This window comes from Pecten maximus, chromosome 15, assembly GCF_902652985.1.
Source record: "Pecten maximus chromosome 15, xPecMax1.1, whole genome shotgun sequence".
NCBI lineage: Eukaryota > Metazoa > Mollusca > Bivalvia > Pectinida > Pectinidae > Pecten > Pecten maximus.
In genome coordinates, this window is record NC_047029.1 from 29,155,405 (window position 1) to 29,173,522 (window position 18,118).

The following is an 18,118-nucleotide window of genomic DNA, read 5'->3' on the forward strand; positions in this document are numbered from 1 at the left end:
TTTCTGAATAAGAATAAAAATACGATAAACTGAACAATGCTGACTGTATACTTCATTTCATATACTGTTATACAACAATACGATGATAACACAATTATTTCCTCGGGTACTGAATTAATGGATGGTCATTGGGTGACGTCATTGGTCAGTGCTCGAGATAAATTACGGTAAATTACCGTTATAAATATACCCCCAAAATGTACCGTAAATAATGAGTTTCCATAAAATATCTCTTTTTAATATAATCTTTTATTTTGATAAAATAGTGTTTCCTAAAACAATTTTAATATTTTTAGTGTAATAGAAATATGTTTACTTAATTAAATTGAAAAATTAGCGCCGCAAAATATGCTGTGTGCTATTTCTGGAACGGGTTATAGGGCGGGAATCAGTTGTAAAGCCTTCATCGAACCGATGTCATACGATTGTTCCCGATTTCCCCGGTGTTTACCTGTGTGGTAACGACCGCTAAAATGAATTCAGAACTTGCAGAAGGTAACTAGGAAAGGTTTTAATAGCATTTGTTTTATTAATAACCGTCGAGAATGAGACATTTAGACACAAAATTTATCCCGACAGATCGCGGACTGGAGGCAGTGTGACGTCACGAGAGCATCAACAAAGTTGGATCTGATAGAGAACTGCATCACCTTCGAGGCTGTCAGAAATTTTTCTTGTTTATTTTCTGCGAGAAAAAATATTCCGGATGGTTGGGCATTGTTTAATTTCCAGGTCTGTGAGTGCCCAAATGAAATCAATGTGTTTATCATCTGATTTTGTTAAGAAGAATGTTCAATAATATCGGCGGGGGACCGCCATCTTGGACTTCCAGCTCTAGCGGGTTGCCAGATCGTAACAAAAATAACGAGGGTAGGCATTGTGATAGTGTGCATCAGGAAATAATCGATCGCCAGAAACCTGGGCTTTTCATTTTTTACCTACTTTAGGTTATTTATGCAGTATTATGAGCGCTAACACTGTTTTTTCGTTTGTGTATTGCACCCAAAATGGCCTCCGAAAAACCTAGTCCAGCTCGATAATGCTGACTCGTGTTTACAACAATACAAATTAATTTTCTGAATTCACTAAGTCAAGGTCGCGATAAGTCTCCTATATTCTTTCTACACGTTTGTAAGCCTTATTTATATGTTTATGTCGATTTATTAGCTGGATATTACCAGGATCTTTTCGATGTGTAATTTTCTTCCAGTTGTTAATTTCGCCCTGGTCAACAAAACGTTGTTTACGTGGTCCGACATAATCTGTCGAGAAGTAAACGGATAGAGCCCAAAGGTATTCTCGAGGTCATCTGAGGGTTGATGAATGTGTCATGGTTTTCAGGTATCAATGTCACAACATATATGTGTCTGTGCTTAGTGTTTTGTTGTCAAAACATGTTAATATTTACACGAGATGTTCAGCCATGTTTATGAATAGTTGAGTAATTTGTTAGCCTATTTCTCATTGATTATATGGGAAGATTACACTGGCTTCTGCAGATCTGTAAACCATATTTTGAACATCATTTCTGATTAATCTTCATATCCTAACTAGCTGTGTTGCTGCCATTGTTAGATCCATCATTGCTCCAACTTTATCCTATTTGAACTGATCATCAATTATTTAGACTATTTGATATTGTCGTCTTGCCCTGTTCCCCAACCACCAACTGACTCTTGAATCCATTGGGGAGGAAATCACACATAGATTTTCAGTTAATAATTCATCGTGTAGCTGTTGTGTGTTGAGTCTAGTTGCTATGGACCAGTATGCATATGACTGACATGTGTTTTAGTTGAACTGCATGACATTATTACTTCTGGCTTATAATAATAATCTTAACATTTTCTGCCTAAACCAGGGATCTAACTAGCTACCATGGCTTTTCAATCCAGTTCCATATTGTCATGATTTGTGTTTTTGTCCAAAATAAGTTACCCACAATTTCCTAGCCCTCTCTATCAACACAGAACAAAACGAAATTTCGAGGACGTCACATTTTATGTAATATATGTATATATGAATAAGTATATATGAATAGTGCCTCTGGTTTATTTATGCTAGAATACAATAAGATACTGAAGAATTCTCTCGGAATGAAATTAATTGTTTAACAAGTAAATAATTCTGCCATTTCATATAAAGTAATTGAACCATGTGAGTTTGTCCCACGCACTTCATGCTCGTACGCGTAGTTGCATACCCTCCATGTGTAAAGTTGTGTTCCGTAATGCAATACAAGTTCCCATCATAACTTGTATGCATATTGCATCTGAATGGGTTGATCATTTATTGAATGGATGTCACTTCAAACCTGCAATCTGCATCACTGAAAACCGAAATCAGTGATTTCAACAAATTTTGAATCTGTCTAATGATTGAAGTCAATCTCCTTCAAATAATATCTGCAAAAAAATATGTGCAAATTATAAGAGAAAAATTCATGGATGTCTCGGCATATTACATTGACAAAAAGCATTCCTAGTTATTCTGGATCCTCATGAAGCATGCCACTCTTTAACCTTGGCCCATTCTCGTTTGTACATTGTGTGTCGGGTTTGTACATGCATGTTATTATCGGTGATTAAAGTAGCCAAAATGTTACATTTGTTAACATGCATTTTATTATCAGTGATGACGGTAGCCAATATGATGCATTTGTTAACATGTATGTTATTATTAGTGATGACGGGAGCCAAAACGTGCTATTTCCTTGGTAGGAATAAACACTTTTTAGCACTGTTAAAAAAAATGTATAAAGTCTGATAAGAGATTTGCTTTGATACAATGATATACTCCTATGTAATTCTTAAACTTGGCTTGTGGGTGTAGAATCTTGTATTCATATGCATATATTGTATGTAACAAACTTAGCTCGGTGAGTTGGCAGTTTGTCAATATCTTCTACAAATCAATATAACATGCAACAGTCATTCGTGGTGAACTTCAATTGAGTTATATAGGAAAATGGTAGATCTTTGTTCAGATTCAATTGGATAATTTTATTTTTGTCTGGACGTACATACAATAATGTGTTGGGATGGAAGAAGAATGAGATGAATCAACATTGGTTTGTCTTAGACTGCTGTCAGAATCTGATTCCTTTGACAAGAGACTATGTTGTAGAAAATATTTGGTTTTTTTTTTGCCATCATTTATCCTGAGACTTAATGAAATATTTTGAATGGTGTCTTAAGAAAAGAAAGTACACAGGATTAATAATTACTTTTCTCTTTTAGATATTATCCAAAAAGTTTTGTTGGGATTTATTTTTTTAATTGTCCCACACAAAAAATAAGGAAATCTTCTCCAGTAAAACTAGCATGTATTATTTCTGAAATAAGAGACTCTTTCGCCATTAAATAAGAGTCTGGGCCTGGATATTGTGTAGAAATCACTGACTGTGGTATATATTGGGCCTGGATATTGTGTAGAAATCACTGACAGTGGTATATATAGAGATACAGGAATAAACAATGCTCTAAATGTATTGATTATTACTGTGAGTGGTGAGGCAGTTCATTTGTTGGTAACAAGATGTGTGGATGAATAACTATTCCTGTTGTGGTCAGCTGGTTACAGCAGGGAATTAAAATGACCACAGAAATCTTGAATGGACAACTTGTTGGAGATCGCCTTTTGACCTTTTGGGTGTCAAATGTTCATTACCTAAAAAAAAGTTGTTCATGACAAATGATGGTGGCTGTTGCAAGGATATTATTAGAATCACTCCTGTATGTTTGATCCTCATGTCACACTACAAAATGTCCACTTAGACCATGATGTTACAACAGAAAATGAAAATATAATATCCCCAAAATAGACTGGTTCATAATCAGTTCTGTAATATGAAATCAAGTCACTTTATTGGAAATGTTATGACAAAAGAGAATTATTTTGACACAAATTTGCAGTATTCTTTGTCATTATTAAGTAATTTTCTAAGATTTTTTGTTTATTTTCAGCTGCCGCTGTCAACAATAGCATGGACAATGTAAACCTACAGAGTCTGGATCCGAGAAAGCAAGAATTGCTGGAAGCCAGGTTCTATGGGAGTAGGGTAAGAATCGTAGTCTGATGGTAAGCTGGGTTGTTTGGAATAAGTTATCATGTATATTCCACGGGAGAACTCTAGTAAAAAAAAATCTATGTGTGGTGGTTTGTCGGAGAAAAGGCAGCTTATTAAAGTGAAACCAATGTGTCGGGAATGCCTGTGTCGGTAAAATTATCGCAGGGCTTTTTGGGGCCGTTAATAGGCCCCATTCCCAATTGATATTATTTCATATTTTAGCCAAATTCCCAGCTTACTCCTGAAAAAGTCTTTCCCAATTCACCAATTTTCTTCCCAAAATGAGACAAAAAGCCCAAACCAGTAAGAAAAAGCCCTGTATTTAGGATCATGTCTCCGTTCCTGTAGATATGGTCAGATGATATATATGTTGTTAAAGGCAGTGGTTGGTCGGGTTTCACTGTATGGTACTATTAGAATTAAATTATTGGTTCCTGATAGTAAACCTGGAGTTCTCCCATTGGTTAAATATTTTGACGGGAGTATCCGTAACTATGAATAGCATTTCTTAACAAGTATTAATTACGCTGGGTCAGAGCTGTATGTGTGTATACGCATTAACTGTAACTCTACTACTCTAGTGAGGGCTTTTTGGGCCTGTTAATTGGCCTCATTCCCCATTGAAATTATTTCATATATATATTTAAGCCAATTTCCCAAAATATGCAGTTTGCTCCTGAAAACAAGTCTTTCCCAATTCACAAGTTTTCTTCCCGAAAATGAGACAAAAAGGCCCCGTCCTAAATCAGTGAAAAAATACCCTGCTTGCTGTCAAGGGCAGTCCTATGCTGCTTCAGAATGTGTGAATTACCATGTTGTCTGTCAGGTTAAGTTATAGAATTTGATCGCTTCACTTGAGTAATAAAAAAAATATCACTAGACACATGAATCAGGTATGATGGAAGCAATGCTTGTGTACGTTTGTCTAATTACCAGTATAAATACTACAGTTGGTAGATACCTTACTGGCAGCAGGTACTTTGTAGACCTTGGACTTGGTCGATATTCGTAATGTCTGACCAAATTAGGGCTATTCCAGTAAAATATATATACCAATGAGAGAAATCCAGAAATAAAGAAAGTCTATGCAGATGGGTACTGCAAAAAAAGTAACCAATTATATAGTGCTGTTTAGATTAAATCTCTTCTATGTGGTCCCTGTTTCACAGATCTGGAATCCTCCCGTAGATATTTTGATGGGGTAGCCCCTTCCTAGTTTGTGTATATTGTTTTATCAATGATTTGTATGCATCTTGTTTATTGAATTTCTTTGTTTCAGTTTCAGCCTCTCAACATTGCACCACAGCAGGACAACAGTAACCTTAGTGCAGGCTCCGCAGAGAGAGATGATGAGGTAATTAAGATCCTGGTTGTGACCAGTGACTGCTTCGTACCTGTTGAATGACCTGAATTTCGAGTGTCCGACCATCAAAATGTACCAATCACCAGAATTACTTTCTTGATGCACTCGGTTATTTATATTTCAATGTGCTCTTGATATATTTATGACACTGAATTAAGGATTTTGAATTCTCCACATCAACAGAACACTGACTATATATAGTCATTGTGTTGAAACCTAGCAGTAGGTGGAGTTATGTAAGTGGTAAACTAGTAACCAAGGCCAACAGAGTTCTGACTATAGTAGGTGGGATGAGACCTAGCTATAGGCAGTAATGTAGGCGACACACCAGTAACTAAGGTCGACAAACCAATAACTAAGGTCGACAAACCAGTAACTAAGGCTGACAAACCAGTAACTAAGGCCGATGAAGTAGATAGCAATAGACATTAATGTAGGCGATAAACCAGTAACTAAGTCAGGGCTCAAAGTAGATATTTTAATTTTACATGGTGGCTTATCGGGCTACCAGGCCATGAAATCTAGGCTCCAATTGGAAAAGTTGGGTGGCCGGCTCAATTGTCTTAACTTCACCAAAACATTTCCTATTAACTTTTCAGATCCGTATATACAATATTATGACATGTGTCTGTAACTTTTTAGATTATAAATGTCATTCAAGCATTTTTGAGTGCAACCTTTAAAAGAATAATCACCCAATTGCCAATTTACAAACATTTATGCAGTTTGCAATTTGGTTTTCCAACCACAGTTTGATGAAATCACAATATCTTGAAACTCAGTATTGAAAACTGCAGCCATTTTACAAAGCATGTGTTAGATTGTGATCAGAGAAGTGTTTTAATGTGATGGAAGTAGGGCAAATTTATTGAATTTTACTTCATGTCTAATATTTTCAAAACAACATTTTCTAGTCACCATGCATGCACCTTACTGGTTGCAAATGGTGAATATAAGGCACCATGGCCACCCAAATAGGCGCCACTATGAGTCCTGCTAAGGCCGACAGAGCACTGACTGTTGTTGGCGAGATTAAACCTACCATTTGGCTGAGTCATGTAGGCAGTAAACCAGTAATTATCTGAAGCGAACAGAACACTGATCTGGCTGTAGTTTGTTAGAATGAAACCTAGCAATAGTCATAGTCATGTAGGTGGTAAACCTGTTACTAACTAAATTGATTGATCATTACATTACAATTTCTCAAAACTTCGTTATTGTTAATTTATCAATTATGAATGCAGTGAATGCAAAAATGCTATTTAAGTATTCACCAAAATTTGGTAAAATGATTTTTATTAACGTGAGGTAGTATGATGTTTTCATGCGTGATTATCTGTCCCTAGTTAATGAAGCAGGAATGAGACCTAAGGCATGCTAATACTAAATTCAGTTACACTCGTTTCTCTGCGAATGTTTGTTTATCAAAATATTATTTAATAAAGGAGTAAAGGTATAGGTGTAGGTCAATCAGTTTGTCAGCAGTCTGTTTAAATCTTATAGATTGCTTGGCACACATCTTCAAATTGGTATATATTTTCTAAAATAGTGGAATTCAAAGCTAGATTATAGATTTAACCATTAGAAGATAATGTTGTATAGATCTTGGATTGTATGATCCGTCTCTACGTGTGAGCGTCTGATTTTTTATAGCAACCGCTTGATGTAAAAACTTAAGTTCTGTCAACTTAAAAACTTCTCTTCACATGTCTGTTTATGTTCTGTTAAATAAGAAACTCTAAACAATTTTTGCAAAGTGGAGTCGCCATTGTTACTTGCTATCTTAAATCTTTCCTTTCCTCACTGCTCTATGTTCTTAGTTTTCTTACTATAGGTGTCTTCTTGACACCTTTCCTCATATGACCTTGGATGTTGCCAGGACGATAAACTCTTCATTATTTGTTTGCTGGGTTTATCACCCCGTGAACAGTCAAGGTCATTTTTAGATGGGGCCTCCTTGTAGTAATCAGTGACTACCTCGCTGAACAACATGGGAGGTCCATCGCTGGCCATTTAGAACAGTTAGGGTAAAGTATTTTGCCCAAGGACACAACAATGACAGACCAGTTTCTCAGCTTCTTTAGAAACACGCACCAACACCGGTATAGAACTTCAAAACATGCAACTGGATTCTTCACATAAGGTTACATGGCTGGCCCCTTAACCGACTGAGCTTTTACAAAACAAAACAAATTAACCCAACCCTACTTTGAGCCAATGAATTTGGTTGACAAGATCCCTTTACGTTCTTGTGTTCCTTGACAAATGAATGAAATACACATGAACAGCTAAACCTTGATAATTTGAATGGAGCATTTGTAACATAGTGGAAAGTTTAGGTAAATCATTATTAGCTCACCAGTTACGAGTAATGGTGAGCTAATGCTGTAGCCTGTACCCCCGAGGTCCGCATCCCACCCCAAGACTTTAAAAGTGTTTGGAAAGCTTCTAAGTCCAAAAGTATACACCTCACGCTCTTCTAATTTGGTTTATGCATTCATTAGAGGCCTATGAGTGATATTAGGGCAAAATCATGCAGAAAAAATTTCAGATTTTTCCGCATTTGACCATTTTGTGGACTTTACTTTTTTGTCAGCAAAACCCACTTTTAACATTTTTGCTTATACATGCATAAAAAAAATTAGTGTATATTGTGATTGCTGCTGTCTTTGAACTTTGCAATCATTGATTACACTTGTTAGAACATGTACAGTATATAATGGTACATTCGGCAAGTGAAGTCCTCATTCATTTACAAATTTAAAGTTTAAACTGTCATCAAGAAAAAATGCCTGTCAAGATCAATAACAATTTTGAATTACAAGTGTATGTGTAAAAAATGAAATGCAATTTTGAATTATTTATAAAAAGGAAGTAAGATTTTGAATTGATGTGTACAAAATTATGTACACTTTTGATTTAATGGGTCTTTTGAGATTAAATGCAATTTATAATTATGTTTTGAAATGAAATTTAATTATGATTTAATGATGTCTGGACATAAATTATGAAACTGATATTTTATTTCTTTAGCTATCCGGAGTGGTCCACACACCAGAGAAGCATGCTCGAACTCCATCTGAGAGGAAGAGGAAGCGAAAAGCCACCAGTGAAGGCACTGAAAGCAGTAAGTCACAGCCACTCTAGCATTTAGTCTACCAAACACCAGATGTCTGTACGAGTCTGTGCCAATGGAATCCAATTTAGTGGTCAATCCTCTACTGACTTCTGGGTTCATCACATTCTTTGAGCATAAGATTCTACAAACTCCTGAGATAGTACTATATCCCAACCCACACCATTGTCTCTGTCTCTGGAAATAACAAAACAGATAAGATTTAAGAGTAACACTTTCTCTGGAAAGAACAAAACAGATCAGATTTAAGAGTAAAACTGTTTAAATTGAGTCCTGACATTGACAACCAATTTTATTATTCACTTTTATAGCTGCAATATATTTTCAAGTCACAAGATTTTCTCTACCTGTGTAATAGCACCATGAATACCAAAACAGAGGCATCAAAGACTATCATGAATTATATTGAAGAAGAGGTACAGAATGACATTGACTAAGTTAATGAAAGTATGATGCTCTTTTCCTTGCATTAACTGAACTTTTGTACCTTAAAAATAATTTGATAGCCCTAGAATATATTCAATCTGAGGGTTTATTTGACATTTTCACTGCAAGCTGGTTATGTGGAATGCTTAAAATGATTTGATAAGTCTTAGAATGTATTCATTTTGAGCGTTATTTGACGTCTTCCAGGGCCCGGCAGAAACTTTAAAAAGCACTTGTCCATTGGACTAGTGGCAAAAGCAAGAATTCATTTGTCTAGAAAATTTACATGTTAAACAAAATCCTTTTTCTACTTAATGTGTTCTATGGAAATCATATACCAACAGCAAGTGTGCTTATGTTTGTATGTTTAGTCTAGCTTATTCTGTCATGTTGGTTTAAACAGTGTTTTATTACCAAAAATATTCACGTTCGTACTTTCTAAATTTTCGTAAGGTAATGTTTTCAAGGTATAAAGAATGTCCAATGATAGAGCATATTATAAACATGGCAAAGTAGGTTAAATTTTGTGGCAAATTGTAAAAAAAAAAATCAATGATTCCGACTGAAACAAACATTCTCTTGACTTTAGAGTTATCGGCATGACATCAATAAAGTAAGCATTTGGCATGATGTAAGCCAACTGCAGAAATACTACCATGCATATTAAAAAAGAATTCTACTAACATGTCGCCTGTCCGAACGTCATATATCAATACTTTTAAATTTCCCAACTCTGGTTGTGGACCCCAAACATCTTATACCTGGCGCATGGTTACAAAATCATTTGCCTGAAAATCTGGATGACTATGTTACACTCTGAAGATACACCCTGACCTTTTGTCGACTTCAAACAACATATGACTGGGATATTTAAAAATAAGTTTCACTTTTTGAGATTTTTAACATCAGGGTGCCTTTGGCACTTGCCGTTATAGGCGTGGTGGGAAAATGTTGTTACTGACACCTCTGTTCGGGCTAACTATTCCTCTTTTCTGTCATACAAATGATATACATCCGCAGCCTAATATAGTTCCTATTTTGATAGCAATAATTGACAGAATTTAAGTGATGTAAACCGTGTTTACTGCAATTATTTGAAATGAAATATGAATGTTTGGTGTTCTAGACTATTTTAGAGTATAAATATTAACATTTTCCTCGTCAGTATATGCAATTTTGTTGGCGTAGGATTACGTAGTTGCCTTGAAAACGAAAGTAGAAAAATCAGTTTGATCGTCGTGGAAATTTACGTGCATTCACAGAGAAACTACAGTCAAACCTGTCTATAGCGACCGCCCAAGGGGAGGCAGAAAAACGGTCACTATAGACAGGTTGCCTTTATAGGCATTAATAGTTTGGGTACCTGGTAAGCCAACATGAGATTAATTTTTCTTGATTCTCAGGCCTGCCCGCATCCAATATGAATTCCCGCACCACTAATTTTTATTTATAACCAAAAATAAAAACGTCATTGCCAAAAATCAAATTCTCAAAAAAAACTAAATTGTTGTTGCTTCCCGCATTATACAGAATCTTGTCCGGTCCGTGTTTTAGTATCTCCCAAATCGGATCACTGAAACGTTTGTTTTTTCATCTGCCAGCACATGGTTCGCCCTGATTTCAGTTCAGATAAGGGGAATGTGTTATTGCCACAGACGATTTTATGCAATTATATTGAGAGGTGTATGTTCGTGAAACTATACAAGGGCTCTAGAGATAGATCACTAGGACCCGATGACAGGAGCTTTCCCCCCCAAATTCATCGACCATGATATATCAGCCAGCATCGGCAAAAAGAAGGACAACAATTTTGACAAAGTGTTGATTTATATATCTGATGTTTGGATAATACATAAATTGATATGAGAGGCTAGGTCATGTCTTCTACCACTTTTTCTCAAATTTGTACAAATCATTTGAATAGGTATCACTCATGATGGATATTCCAGAGGTATGCATAAGAAATTATTAAAAGGGAACAGATTTATGCAAGTTACTACAACTTGTTTGCGGATCCTATTCTTTTGTACTGTTCTATGTGTTGTAATGAACTTGTTGAATTCTGAATAAAATAAAGTTAATATTAAATTATTAATAGCTAGAACTGGCTAGTGACACAAATAAATGCACAGATATTCAAATTTTATTCCGAATATAGAACACATTCACAAACATCTAGAGGAAAAAAAACAAATGAAGGTAAGCCACCACACACACCGAGGAGTATATAGTACAGAAAAGCTATTAAGGGACAGACTCGAAGGTTTGAGTGCAATTGTCCATGAGTGTCCAAATATAATTGGATTACAAGATGTAAATGTGACATTGTGGTGGAACATTAATTACATGTGTTAAGTGGAATAATTCAATTAAAGACATGTGTTGTCATTTACAAGAAAACATGTATCGTGGTTGACAGAGAGAACTTTTTAAAAAAAAAAAAGTCCCTCCTTCATCACATTTTTGGAAAAATGTGCCTGAGAAAACAAGTTATTAATTTCGTTTGCCCTGATTATATTACGGTCAAGTAAAACGATACCTAGGGCCAGATTACTGAAAAACCTGAATTGATAGCTAATTAAGTGTACCATCAGAAATGCCTCAAAAACATCACAGAATCGACCGATCATGGAAGTTGGCATGGTGAAATCTATTTATCAACGAGTCAAATAAACGTCGCTTATTAGGTCACCTGACCTATTGTAATCGCTTTTTGTCCAGCGTCGCCCAGCATAAACAATCTACATTTTTGACGTCTTCTCCAAAACTGCAGAACCAAATTCAATGAAATTTGGCAGAAAGCTTCCATAGCCAAATAAGAACCAAAATATTGAATTATATCATATATGGTCCCCCCAGGGTTATAAAGAAAAATCACTTTTTAGACTGTCATTTGTTTCATTTCTATTAGGAATTCATTCTAACTTGGTTAACATTATCAGCATGGAATTTCAATTTGATGGTATGCACATGTTGGCCCAGACTGACCCAAAGGGGCTGATGGGTGGGGCCAAAAAGGGTCAAATTTGCAAAAATATTTCAAAACTCAGGTGACTGTTAAGGCCCATGGGCCTCTTGTTATTCAATGCAGTTGTTGTCAATTCTATGTAAATTTTCAAACTCAAAAATATGAACAGATCAAGGTATATTTTTTTTGTTTGCTTGTTTTTTTGCCCTGTGAACAGCCAGCGTCGGTACACATTGACAGTAACAAGATATTTCATTTGTCAATCAGGGAGCACATATTGACAACATTTGCGAAATATTTTGTCAATCAGAGAGATACCGTATATTATTGACAACAGTTACCAAATATTTCAATTGTCAGTCATGGAGCACCTTGATAAGCAGACACCTCTTCAAGGAATCATACCTCGATATTCAGACCTGATTTCCTATCACACCTAACCCATTTTGGGTATCCCTATAGAGAGCCCTTTTATTTTGACGTCTGCCATATACTGCTTTCATTAATCTACAAAATTACTTCTCTGCTCATTTCCCACAAAATTGCTTGAGTATGTCTTCACACTAATGTTGTGTTAAATTTGGTGTTGCCAACATTCTGGAGCTAAAAATAAGGTCACTGTTATACTAAATATGGGGTTTTGTTGCCATGGCTTATACTAATTTCATTTTCCACTCTTTATCATGAAAACTTCTGCTTGTGTATATTATGTTGTTACTTCACACAAATTGGTTAATACTTATTATGATGCCAATGTTGGTAAAGAAATTCACCCCAACACCTGGGTACATGTGTACTCTAGAGCACACACTTCTGAAGTAGAGGTTAGTAACCTAGGTAGCAGGTGTATAATTTCTTTATCTGTGTGACCATAGCAAAAAGCTTGTAGTGAGTACAAGATATCTCGGTAACCGCTTGACAGATACATATGATAGTTCATATCAACAACTTAGTATCAAAGGTCTACATGTAAGTCTGATAGATTAGATTATGGTTGTCATTGGTCAAAGTTAAGATGTCAAAGGTCACACTTTTACTTTACTTAATTGTACAAGACATCTTGACTGGTGTCAAGATTTAGTTTATATTCACATCATGACAACATAACAAAGTTCAACACCAAATATCTCCTTTCTTGGTCGTCTTTAGTCAAGATAATGGGTCAGAGGTCACTTGCTTGATTATTGTAAAGATTACTGGTGTGTGTAGTGTGGGTATATCTGACCTTTCACATATTATATAGGTGACCAGGGTTTGTTACCCTGATCATACATGGAAATGTATAAGGGTGACCTTTACTGATCTACTTGACCATGTGATTTTTAGCCCACCATCATCAGATGGTGGGCTATTCAAATCGCCCTGCGTCCGTGGTCCGTCGTCCGTCCGTCCGTCCCTCCGTCCGTCCGTCCGTCCCTCCGTCCGTCCGTCCGTCCCTCCGTCCGTAAACAATGCTTGTTATCGCTATTTCTGAGAAAGTACTGATGGGATCTTTCTCAAATTTCATATGTAGGTTCCCCTTGGTGCCTAGTTGTGCATATTGCATTTTGGGACCGATCGGAAAACAACATGGCCGACAGGCAGCCATCTTGGATTTTGACAATTGAAGTTAGTTATCTCTATTTCTGAGAAAGTATTGAAGAGATCTTTCTCAAATTTCATATGTAGGTTCCCCTTGGTGCCTAGTTATGCATATTGCATTTTGGGACCGATCAGAAAACAACATGGCCGACAGGCAGCCATCTTGGATTTTGACATTTGGAGTTTGTTATCGCTATTTCTGAGGAAGTACTGAAGGGATATTTCTCAAATTTCATATGTAGGTTCCCTTTGGTGCCTAGTTATGCATATTGCATTTTGGGACCAATCGGAAAACAACATGGCCGACAGGCAGCCATCTTGGATTTTGACAATTTGAGTTTGTTATCGCTATTTCTGAGGAAGTACTGAAGGGATCTTTCTCAAATTTCATATATAGGTTCCCTTTGGTGCCTAGTTATGCATATTGCATTTTGGGACCAATCGGAAAACAAAATGGCCGACAGGCAGCCATCTTGGATTTTGACATTTGAAGTTTGTTATCGCTATTTCTGTGAAAGTACTGAAGGGATCTTTCTCAAATTTCATATGCAGGTTCCTCTTTGTTCCTGGTTATGCATATTGCATTTTGAGACTAATTAGAAAACAACATGGCCGACAGGCAGCCATCTTGGATTTTGAAAATTAAAGTTTGTTATCGCTATTTCTGTGAAAGTAATGAAGGGATCTTTCTGAAATTTCATATGCAGGTTCCCCTCAGTGCCTAGTTATGCATATTGCATTTTGAGACCAATCGGAAAACAACATGGCCGACAGGCAGCCATCTTGGATTTTGACAATTGAAATTTGTTATCGCTTTTTCTGTGAAAGAACTGAAGGGATCTTTCTCAAATTTCATATGGAGGTTCCCCTTGGTGCCTACTTATGCATATTGCATTTTGAGACCAATCAGAAAACAAAATTGCTGACAGGCAGCCATCTTGGATTTTGACAATTAAAATTTGTTATCGCTATTTCTCAGAAAGTAATGAAGGGATCTTTCTGAAATTACATATGCAGGTTCCCCTCAGTGCCTAGTTATGCATATTGCATTTTGAGACTAATCAGAAAACAACATGGCTGACAGGCAGCCATCTTGGATTTTGACAATTGAAGTTTGTTATCGCTATTTCTGTGAAAGTACTGAAGGGATCTTTTTCAAATTTCATATGTAGGTTCCCCTCAGTGCCTAGTTTTGCATACTGGGACCAATACGAAAACAACATGGCCGACAGACAGCCATTATAGCTAAATCTTAAATTCTATATATAGGTTCCCCTTGTTTGAATAGTACTAGAGGGCTGTTTCTGAATTTACACAGATAAGTAAGACTTAGAGGAAGGGAAAAGTAGGGAAAAGATCAATCTGACATGGAACCTATAAAGATCATTCAATGGTGGGCGCCAAGATCCCTCTGGGATCTCTTGTTCTCTTTGTGGCTTCCTCCGGCAATAAGACCCTAGCACATTTCCATTCAGACCAACACTGACTAAGATTAATATAACACATTCATTGTAAAATGAATAAAATTTATATAGTTTTAAGCTTCAACTCGCTTGATTGTACAAAAGAATGTTAACCTTGACCTGTATTCAAGGTCACATTAGTGAAATTATATGTTAAAACTCTCAAACAACTTCTGATGGTGTTTGGTGTAGGTTCTTTCTATTAACTGAAAGGCAAAGAATCATTAAAGCTGGTATTACTGGCCCTTTGGCCTCCTGTTTTAGGTCAGTTGAAATGAAGTCTAGGGGCCGCGGTGGCCGAGTGGTTAAGGTGTACCGACACTTTAACACTAGCCCTCCACCACTGGGTTGCGCATTCGAAACCTACGTGGGGCAGTTGCCAGGTACTGACCGTAGACCGGTGGTTTTTCTCCGGGTACTCCGGCTTTCGTCCACCTCCAAAACCTGGCACGTCCTTAAATGACCCTGGCTGTTAATAGGACGTTAAACAAAAACAAACCAAAATGAAGTCTCAAATACTCTATTGCAATCGCCTTTTGTCTGGTGCATTCATACAGCATTTTCAATGAAGACACAACATTTGTTAATTAAGGGGGATATTGTAATGCTGTTCTCTGTCCTTCCAAACCATGATCTCCAGACTAAAGTCTGAAGTTTTAAGTCGACCAATTAAATTTCAATTTCACACAGTGCTTCCTCATCATGAGTACTTGATTGATCAGATTTCCTTTCTGGTCAGAAGGTCAAAGGTCGGTGCCAATCACTATTAATTGAAAATGTGTCCCTTGGAAATAGTTCAAGTGTATAGATCTATCGAGCTCATATACACTGCTTCATCATCAATAATTCTTGCTTGGGATTTTCTTTTCTTTAACTGGAGACAAAGTGGACAGATCAAATTCAAACTCTACACATTCCTTCCCTATTGGGACTGCATGTTTAAGATTTTGTTCATAGGTCAGAAGTCAAGGTCATTAATATAGAATTACAAAATTTGTTTCCTAATAAGCTTCAATTCAAGTGGAACGATCTAGCTCAAATTAAACTTAATAAGTTGATAAACTGCTTCCTGATGGGGTGTTTTTTCTGTGCATTGGATTTCTTTTCGGGTCAACATTTCAAAGGTCAAACTTACTACAGATAGAAAATTGGTTTCCTAACAATATCTCCAGTTCATGTAGACCGATGAAACTTCACACACTGCTTCTTTATCAGAACATTATATCTGGTCAAAAGGACAATGAACCTAATGGGGATATTAGTATCTTTCAGCGATACCTTGTAATAATAATTAAATACTTCTACTATTGCATAGAAAAAATCTCTTTTTAACATCAGGATGCCTTTGGCACCTGCCGTTATAGTCGTGGTGGGTAAATTTTGTTAGGTCACACTTTTGTTTCCGGCTAACAACTTCTCTTTTCTGTAATACAAATGATAGACATCCGCAGCCTAATATAGTTCCTATTTTGACAGCAGTTATTGACACGAGCTAACTGATGGTTCCCGTGTTTACTGCAATTATTCAAATTGAAATATGAATGTTTAGTGTTCTAGACTATTTTAGATTATAAATATAAACATTTTCCTCACCAGTATAATGCAATTTTGTTGGCGTAGGATTACGTAGTTCTGTCTCGATCCTTCCTTGAAAAGGAAAGTTAAAAATTAAGTTTGATCGTCGTGGAAATTTACATGCGTCCACAGAGAAACTATCCACATGTCTTCAGACTCATGTTCACTCTAAGTTCATGTGCAGGAATATTTCATATATAAGCCTAAAACCAACCGTGTTTACGTAGTCAAATGTTTACAATTCTATAAATAGCTTTGCAGCCAAACACACTTCAGATGTCACGTGACTAATCATGTGATCATCACTAATCGGCTAAAATGGCGGTTATGTCTAATGTAACTAAACCAGCGACCGTTCGCAGTTTCATATTTATTTGTATGTCACTAGAATACGCAGGAAATATCAACAGGAATTGAAGGCAAGTTGTAACAAACTACATTGCCGTTTTTCATGAGGATTTTATTAAATAAGATTATAATTTGTTTATTTGAAAAAAATCTAACGATTATGATCTGTGACTGATGTACTGGCGTCTTGTTTGTCTATATATGTCTCGTCGGACAGCGTGACCGACTGCGCGACCGCAGGTTTCTAGCGTAGGTTAAAATATTTGCATTTTCGATGTTACTAGGTGTCAGGAAATAGATGTTTGCTAGGCCTAATTAATATCTTATACATGTTGTATCACTAGTTGTACATGTAACTATTAATAGACCGATTTGTCCTTCAGTTGATTTTTAAACGAACATTAATGTTCGGTTATTGCCATCAAGAACTGGACTGAGAAATATGACCATATTTGGTAGCCACATTCACCAATACGCCATCTACTGTCTGTTTCAATGAAATATGGCTGCCCCCATTGCCTTACGCTTCAAATAATTTACTTGCAAAAACATCTTCGTTTTATGTAGTAGTTTTACCGAAAATGTTGAAATGTATTCAGTAGATGTTTTCAAGATGCATACGATTTGAGAAATGCATAACGCTAGCGAAATGTGAAGACTAAATGAACCTGAACTTAAACGAATAACTCCAGGTCAATATATTTATGTAAACAAATATTGCGCAGGCGCATTCGTCTCCGGATGTTTAGAAAGTTTTGCTCTTCCGTGTTCATTCCAAAACGGCTGACATTATAGCATCGGTCTGCAAATATGTCCGCGATTTACTTAAATGTGTATTATATATATTCTAGAATGTAACATCATTATCAACTAGATGAATATTTCTATAATTTAGAGAAAGAAATATATCAATAACGGCATACGAGACGATACATTGTATCATACTATAGGTTACTGTACTGCGTACAGTACATGTTTGCGAGAAAGGTAGATACTAGGTGGCATTTGTGGTCAGGGTGACTGGTCATAGCGTTAACATTGTCATCGATTTCCATATTCCATTTTCCTTTGACGAAAACGACCAATAAATCAAATGCAAATGATAATAACTTGTTTGCCATGTGCACGGGATTGGTTGTTGTAGGCGATACTTGGAACGTATTTACTGTTGTAAGGGAGGTAACTGCAA

At 36.3% G+C, this 18,118-nt stretch overlaps 1 protein-coding gene across 3 annotated transcripts in view; it reads left to right on the forward strand.

The window, feature by feature from the left end:
• Window positions 1-387: 387 nt before the first annotated feature.
• LOC117343160 (serine/threonine-protein kinase tousled-like 2) overlaps window positions 388-18,118 on the forward strand; it is a 65,819-nt gene continuing 48,088 nt past the window's right edge. The window contains exons 1-4 of one of the 3 annotated variants that reach the window (XM_033905485.1): window positions 388-495; window positions 3,966-4,060; window positions 5,349-5,423; window positions 8,466-8,559. In XM_033905485.1, the coding sequence (XP_033761376.1) occupies window positions 474-495; window positions 3,966-4,060; window positions 5,349-5,423; window positions 8,466-8,559 (286 nt within the window). In that variant the 5' untranslated portion in view covers window positions 388-473. Of the gene's footprint in view, window positions 496-591; window positions 871-3,965; window positions 4,061-5,348; window positions 5,424-8,465; window positions 8,560-18,118 lie in introns of those variants that run through there. The other 2 variants (XM_033905484.1, XM_033905486.1) reach the window with 2 other exon arrangements.